The sequence below is a fragment of the Alligator sinensis genome, unplaced genomic scaffold, assembly GCF_000455745.1.
Source record: "Alligator sinensis unplaced genomic scaffold, ASM45574v1 scaffold131_1, whole genome shotgun sequence".
NCBI classification, from domain to species: domain Eukaryota; kingdom Metazoa; phylum Chordata; order Crocodylia; family Alligatoridae; genus Alligator; species Alligator sinensis.
The window spans coordinates 4783418-4791694 of record NW_005841830.1 but is presented as its reverse complement, the minus strand read 5'-3'; the positions used below and the strand labels follow the sequence as shown (position 1 = coordinate 4791694).

At 42.2% G+C, this 8277-nt stretch overlaps 1 protein-coding gene across 4 annotated transcripts in view; it reads left to right on the top strand.

Moving 5' to 3' along the window:
* TTC7A (tetratricopeptide repeat domain 7A) overlaps window positions 1-8277 on the top strand; it is a 321743-nt gene that overhangs the window by 48944 nt on the left and 264522 nt on the right. For all 4 annotated transcript variants that reach the window (XM_025203549.1, XM_025203451.1, XM_014520074.2 and 1 more), the window contains one exon: window positions 648-769. In XM_025203549.1, coding sequence (XP_025059334.1) covers window positions 648-769 — 122 coding nt within the window. The remainder of the gene's footprint in view (window positions 1-647; window positions 770-8277) is intronic.

Here is an 8277-nt window from a genome sequence, read left to right as displayed (position 1 = left end):
GCAGGAGCTGCTTTGGATCCAAAAAAAAAAAGACTACCCCACTCACCTCAGGCAACCCATGGAATCTGAAAGAGTAGATTGCTTGCCCTAAAGATCATATTCGATGTCTGCACCAGAGAAGCCAGCTTCTGGTAAGGCAAAGTGAAGAGGAGTTTTGAGTGAAGGTTGTGGGGAAGGATCCAGTACTGTACTCAGTTGGGCTTGTGCCTTTTAAACATTTTGTAGACTTTGGTTATATCAAGCTGGACAAAATTATTATTATTATTATTATTATTATTATGCATTAATTGTTTTCTTTCAAGGTCCGGGGGTACATGATTTGCACAATAATTTTGCAGCTTTGCAGGATTTACTTGACTTTCTCCTTTTACATTCAGCTGAGTAGGTGCAATGTTGATGGGCATCAACATTCCAAAATGTCTGTTAATCACTTTTAAAAAATTGCCTCAACTTGTTTCTCATTGACCTTGAGTGGCTGTTGAATAACCACTTCTGATACATTTGTCTGACAATATGAAAATCAAATGAGAGAGATCTGGAATTTACTGAGATTCAAAGCTTTTCTCTTTTACTTGTGAGCAGATAATAGGCTAGCACAGTTATTCTGTACTCAACACAACTTTTTTTTCCCTCTCTTCTCTTCTCAGGCCTTGAACAACACACATTCAAGAGGTATAAAAGGCAGCAGCATGACTTTCTCTGACTTTGAACTCCCTTATTTCCTGGAAGCAGCTCTACAGAGTGCATACGTGGCTCACTTAAAGAAAGGGTAGGTAGATGCAGCTATTTAATACAAACAATTTAATGCTGAATGCTACTGCACAGTGGCTTTTGACATGCCTCTGCCTCCTGCCCTGCAGCTTCTGTAACTCACTGGTTGGAATGACCCATGTCAGCTTTCCCTATCTCTGTGCAGTATAGCAACAGCTCTGGGCTGTGTTGATTTTGCTGCTGTTCTTCTATTTAAGGTAGCATAGCACCATACTTTACACTGAGACCAAAATAAAAAAGGAAAGAGCCAAAACTTCTGATCTCTGGACACAGGCATATAGAAGAATTAGGTCAACGTTGAGTGCTTGTGGCAAAATCAAATGTAGGACCTCCTCTACAGCACAATGAAACCACTGAAAACCCTTGTTGATGTCAATGAGCTTTAAATCAGACACTTAAAGCTTACAGTGAATAATTCTAAGATGGTAGCAATGCAGAGTTCATCTGTGTGAACCAGAAAGTACAGGTATACAGCTAAGAGCTTTCCTACAGGATAAGCATGGCTGTGGTGGCTGCAAATCCAATGTTAACTTCAGCTGTGGAAAACAGTTGGATGAACCCATGTCCATAGCAATAAAATACATTACCTATATAAACCCCTCCTTTTCTGGGGATCTGGTCATGCTTTCTGAACTTGAATGCATAGATATATGTTTACAGTTCCCCCTCTGGGTACTGCAAGGTATAGGTGTCATCAACCTTTTACTGATAGAGATTGTAGCCTGGGAAGTTTATCATTTACCTCATATCAGGTGAGAAGCAGGTTTAAGATCCAGGTCTCCATCAGACCCGCATCTTAACAAGACTATATTTCTATTCTCCCCAAGTGAATCAGCTGCTGAAGTTTGTACAGATAAGTATTTTCTTCATCAAAACATTTTTTGTTTTTGTTTTGGGTTGGTTTTTCTTGATGAAAACCATTTTTTTTTTTTAAAGATTTTGTGTAATATTTTTTTTTTGGTTACATTTTACATCTTAATCAAAAACCTGGAGAAGATTTAGGGACCTTTCTCTTTTCCACATTTCTTCTTTTTCCAGTGGATAAGGAGGAAAAGTGAGGGAAGAAGAAAACATTGGGGGAGAATCCAGATGCTGCACAACTTTCATTTAGCTTGAAATCCTTTATATGAATTTCATGGCATTTTTTTAACCAGCCCTGCTCTTTATAAGTGTGACTTCAAATAAATCTCTGAAACTGTGAATGTTCATAGTACTTTTTGATCTTTTAGGTTTAACCATAATTATGTGCTTGTCTACACTCAGATTCCCCTGTAAATTTATCAATGCAAGCTAAACTGATATAAATCAAGTTTAAACTAAAATAAGATTGCCTACATACAGCAGTTTAACTGTCATATCACACCTTCTAATTAAAGCAGCGCATCTGTGGTTATGTACCTAGGTAACAGGAAATTAGAAGTATCATCTGGATAGAAGGTGATGGGAGATGCATTTTTGTGTTTTCGGATCTGCAGATGTTACTAGCTTGTTCAAGTAAACATTTGAAACTTCTTTTTTCAAGGTCTGAGGTCTTGTTAAATGATTGCATTGCAAAATGGAAGCTTATGTTTAACATATAGTATTGAGATCAGCTGGGTACCCTTAAATAAAAAGCTCTTATTCATATTATTCAGCCTTTATTTTAATATATTTTAAATTCAGTCTAAGTATCATTTGTCAGTGCAGTGAATCCAGTGGGTTGTCTTGGGGATTACTGTTAGTCCTGGTTGCTCCCTCTCTAGGTAATTTTCATAGTGTGTCATTTGAAAAAAAATATTCTGAAGCCAAAATTGATTTGTGAAATACCACATAGTTTCTGTGCTAAATTGCTGTTTTAGCAGCACAACTGTATTTGTCCTTTAGATAAGAGTTGTTTAATACTAGCTATAAACTGACTCCAAATGTACACCACAGCAGTAAAAACGCAAGGCCTTACTGTTTTCTTTAAATTGGGAATGAAAGTGAATGAAGCCAAAAAGGGGAAAATCTATAGTTCCCACTGCCATACCTAATAGTCATAATTTCATGTTGCTGCCACAAGAGGGCATATGCAGAACTTGTAAAGCACTATTAGAATAAATTCAAGTGAGGATAGGAGGGGCTTTGGATGTATTTTATGTACAAAATAAACTTATCCACCTCATGTTGCATGCCTTGAAGAAATCATTTTATTCTGTGTGTTGCTGTTATGTATGGGACTAAGAAATCAGCTGAAACAGGCAGACGCCCAAGCAAGCTGATGAGGGTTGAGTCGGGTATGATGTCATTTCCCACTGGCATGCTTGTACTGTAGAATCACAAATGTTGCCTCCTAATGAGCAGAGCTGCCTAATGTCTAGTCAGACAGATGAACTAAGGATGCACCTATTGTTCTCTTGCCTTTATTTGATCCCACTGGCAACTGTCCAGATTATGGCCACAGGCACTCTCTCTCTTGCAATGTACAGTGAAAAGAGGGCCTGTTGACAAGTGAGTCCAGCCTCCCTTTCAGACGATAAAGAGCTAGCTGTAGAGACCAACAAATCCTGCAGTGGGAAGCCCCTATGCTCTTCATGTGTATTTACTTAAAATACTGTGCTGCTGAAGGCAAATCTTTTGCAGTTGTCTGCCCTTCTGCACCAAAAAAAGGCTTCCTTTGTATTGTTTCTCTAAGTGTCATTGAAATTCTGCAGATGCAAAGTGCAACCAGGCAGGTGCTGCCTCAGTGTGGGAAGCAGACTGTTCTGCAGATGTTGGTGTGCAAATCTATTTATTTTTGTATGGAAAATGTGTGCATACAAATCATAATACAGATCATAATACGACTGGCTTCTGTTTTAGTTTTACCAAGGAATGGCTGCTTTAGGCCACTATACAGTATTTGCTCAGAAATCTATATATTTTTCTCCACTGGGCATATGGACCTCTTTTGACTCCTGGTCTTGCCCTAATAATTTGTTAATGTATTGTTGTTTATATAGCACCAGAAATGTGCCTGGAGTTTTGCATATGTAAAAAGGCAGAGCTAAGATTTTGCTGAAGTGATTTTTGCTGCCTTACTTCAGAACCTGAACGGGGTCTGACTTTTCAGAGGTGGGGGAGCAGGATAGATTTACACCATAGACTAACCAAAGTGTGTGTTGATTATAGCAGAAGCTGTCATGGGCTGAAGCTCACTTCCTCACATGCTGTGAAAGAACCTGCTCAAAGCAGTGTATAAGAAGAAAAGAGATTTTTAGAAGGGGGTCCTAAGCACTTTCTGAAAAATCAGGCTCCTCAAAGCATCTCAAATAAGGTATCCAAAATTGCTTTCAAAAGCCTTGGCCTAACGTGTCTGCCAAGAAAAGTTTACAAGGTAAAATGTTTCAAAAGCCCTCAAAAGTGACTTGGTTTTCCACCTCCCTTTTTCAAAAGTCAGTTAGGTTCCTAAATTTCAAATGCTCGAGTCATTTTTGGAAATGGGTCTTAGGCTGCACTTCTGAAAATGATACCATCGCATAGTATATGTGGGCTGCCCTGCTTTTTTTCATCCAGGCTATTGCTTATCACTGACTGGCCCATGGATGTCATTTGTTTCATCAAGTGTTACTCCTATTTGCACCGTACAGCTAATAACTAGAGCCAGGGAAAATGCAGAACTCTGCCATCCTCTTTCAGTTTTTGTTGTGGTAGTTATCTAATATAGGACTATATAATATATCTAATATAGTTTAGAAGCCGCCCATGTGTGTCTGTGCGATCATATGTGTAGGAAAATATAGTGACCAATGGGGAGACTGAGGACAGGAGCACCTAAGTAGTTTAATTTCTCCAATTTGAAGAACAAATACTAACTGCAGTGCAGATAATGTTGGCCTGTAATTTTTGGCACTGTAACTGGAAACCTCCCTTGGTGTCCCATTGTGCTGTTCCATGTGAGCTCTTTTTAAGATTGCATGCAGGGACCTCCCTTGGAGCAGCCAGAATAGCCATCCCAGACCATTACCTGTTCCCCATCCTGTTAGGGTAAATTTTACAGTGCCTTGGTATCATGCCAAATTGTATAGCTTTTGTCTCTTTCTTCTAGTACTGCTCAGTTCCAGATATAAAAGGTAGCACTAGCCGTGACATTTGTCTTTCTCCTTTCAGAAAAGGAGGAATGTTTTCTTATTGGCTTCTGAAGAAGGAAATATTGCCTTCTGAGGCACCAGTCGATTCTTATCGTCTGTTATGATCCAGGGGGGAGGGGTGGAGGTCAGATTGCAGTGTTAGTTTCTGAACAGGAGGTGGCTCCTAATTGGACTTTAGCTGGATGTGAGAGCAGCTGGGGACAGGGGAGGAACTAGTATGGGAAAAGGAGTCCCAGTATGGAAAAGATTAAGAACTTCTAAAGTAGCAATCTGAGAACAAGGTTGGCCTGCCTGCCTTGATCCTTTTTTGGAAACACTTTTCTAGAAACAAAACCTTCCAATAAATCTTATAAAAATATAATTCTTTAAATGTAAGAAAAAATATCCAGAGACAGGAGACTGCTTTGTCTCACTCTGAAACTTGATCTAAATTTTTCAGTAGAATACCAGGACGGTTTCCTCATGTATGATACTGAATAAATATTAATTTTAAGTCTTTCTCTTACCCATTGGGGATGTTCCTCAGGACATGAACTAGGATTCAAATTTTCAAGAAATTAGGGGTGACAGTGTTGTGATATGGGAGTCTGAGATGGTGGCTGGATTTGTGAATATGCTATCTGTTTATACGTAGGGAATGCAACATTTAAAATAAATACTCAACTGTGACTTTGAAGGAAAAAGTCGGACCTAATTTCTCATAAATTTAGCAAAAAAATATGAATGGTAACTTGTTATTCAGACAGTAGTAGATGCAAGTTGCATAAGTCTTATTGTTGAGCTTTGTCTAATATTTAGACAGCATTGCTGCTGCTTTTGAAATGATTAAGAACAAAATTTACTCCCAGCTTCTAAGAAATCAGTCTGAGATTTTTGCACAAAACGCTGCATCATCATCATCATTATTGAATGTTGTTACATGGCAGTATACATGCAAGATGTGCTTTGAGAGAGAGAAGATCAGCCTGCCATAAGCAGTTCACTAACTGTAAGGCAGTGTTTCCCAACCTTTTCCAGCCCAAGGCACACGTACATTAATAAAAATTTTCCATGGCGCATCTGTTAAGGCATTCCCCATCCTCATACCTATTGTAGCTCATTGCCATGGCAAAATTTCATGGTACACCTGTTCATTTCTGACCGCATGCTTTTGTGTCGCGGCACACTGGTTGGGAAACACTGCTGTAAGGACCTGATCCTGCATCAGGATTTCCCAGAGCTGGCCCCTGCAGTCATGTGGAAGTGGTTCTGATTGATTGGAGCCAAAAACCTTGAAGCAGCGTAGCCGCTTACTCAGGAAATGAATATGGCAGTTAACTTGAATTAGCTGTGACTTGGTGAGGGCATGGTGAGTGTTACCTTGGATGTTTCACAGCTACTTAAACGGAACAATGAGCTTGTATATCTGCAGGATCCCAGAATAAAAGGCATCATCTTCGGTGAAATCCACCTCTGGCTTTACCTAAGGAGGAATTTAAGGGTCTGTACACGTGGAATTCAATGCCGAATGAGGGCTTACAGGTAGAAATCAATGGGGTTGTGTCATGCGACATTAAATCTTTTCAGAACTGAGGTGTTAGAATCCATACCTAAAGGGGAGGGGGAAGGAAAGGATGAGTTTGACAAGTCATGCCATCTTGAGTTGTTCGTCATGCTTACCACTCACTTTGTATCAGACCTGAAAAGCTTTGTTTCTTTTTTTATTATTATTTACTGTATTTATTAGAATATAGGAGGAGGTTTTACCCGCCCCCTCGTCAACATGGAGAAAAAAGCCCCTCATCTTTTAAATTCCCAAAGAAGGAAACCTCACTGAATGCATTGTCTATCATTAAACTGCTGCAAAAAGCAGCATGTGCTCAGTATTAGAAACAAACTATAACATTGATTTAAATGCAGCCACCACTGGAACAACCATACTGATGGGAACCTACCTGGCAGGGGAGATACCATGATCACAAAGGTGATTTTTCCCTTGCACTCCGGGCAGGCTGACCCCTGTGAGCAGGGTGACCACCTGTCCCTGATTGGGTGGGACAGTCCTGCAATGGGAACCTCAAGTCCCGGTCCTGGCTGCATGACTCTGGCAGTGTGAAGTTGTGCCCCCTAGTGCTGCTGAGTGGTTAGGGCACAAGGCTGGTGCGAGGCTCCCAAGGGAAAGGCAGCGGGGCAGGGAACCCTGAGCTCACATGTGCCCACTGCTCTGGTCCAGTGGTGGGAGAGAGGTGGGTACACGTCCAGCTTTCTCCCTTTGAAGAGGTCACCCTACCTGTGAGTTTCCCCAAATGCAAGAAGCTTGACTACACGATTTTATGGTAATGAGGGCCTGAATGTGTACAGTCCCTCGGTTTGCTCCTTGGCCTTTTGGCCCTGCTGTAGCAGTAGGACGGGGACAAATTCAAGGCAAACCTCCAATAAGTATGTTCTGTACCTGAAAAATTATAACAAATTTATAAATGTTCCATATACATATAAATAAGAGGTGGTCTTATAATCTTATATTCAAGTAAAAATGGTATTTATTTTTTAGTTACTTAAGGACATCTGTTATTGGTAGAGGTGCAGTGATAAAATGAAAATTGACATTATCAGCAATCAACTTTTTTTGGCTGATGTGGCTGATAATGTCACTGATAAATGCCACGATAAATGCAGCATACACACTGTGAGCCCGGCAGCTTAAAGAGCAATGTCCAGCTGGTAAGTCTGTGGGGGAGAGCGGGGAAGGGAAGGGACTATGGTGAGGCCCCATGGTGAGGGAGGGAGTGGGGCTGGTGCAGATGCTGCCCAGTTGGGGCAGGGCAGGGTGTGGGACAGAGTTGTGAGTGGCTTGTCTTCAGGGGTATGGGATGGAGACGGGGGGCAGCTCCTGCCACTGTGTGCGTTCCCAGGAGAGGCATGGTGGGGGGGGGCATGTGCCCCCTGGTTCTGTGCATGGAGTCAGTTGCTGCTGCAGTTTGGGGCTGGGGGCATCACTGGGCTCTTCCCAGTGTGGGGGAGGAGGTTGGGCCGGGGCTACACTCTGGGTGGGCAACAGTGCTGGGGGAGGCCACCCCAAACTTTGCTGTAGCCTGCTCCCACTCCCCAGCCCATAGCTCACCTCCCAGTGGCCTCTGCCTGCTCGCTCTGAGCACAGCCCCGGCCCGGCTTTCCCTGCAAGGACGAACCTGGTGTAGGCCCCAGCCAGCCTGCAGCGACAGTCCACCATTGCCCTGTACGCAGATCCAGGGGGCATGTGCCCCCCCACACACATGTGCACCCCATCCCCCCCCACCACCCCCCCCCCCCCCCCCCCCCCCCCAAACGAACCACTCTCAGCTCGTTTCAAGAAGGGGAGGAAGGAGGATCTGAGTAATTATAGACCAGTCAGTCTCACCTCCATCCTTCGAAAAAGGATCATATTTGTGTGAGTCCAGTG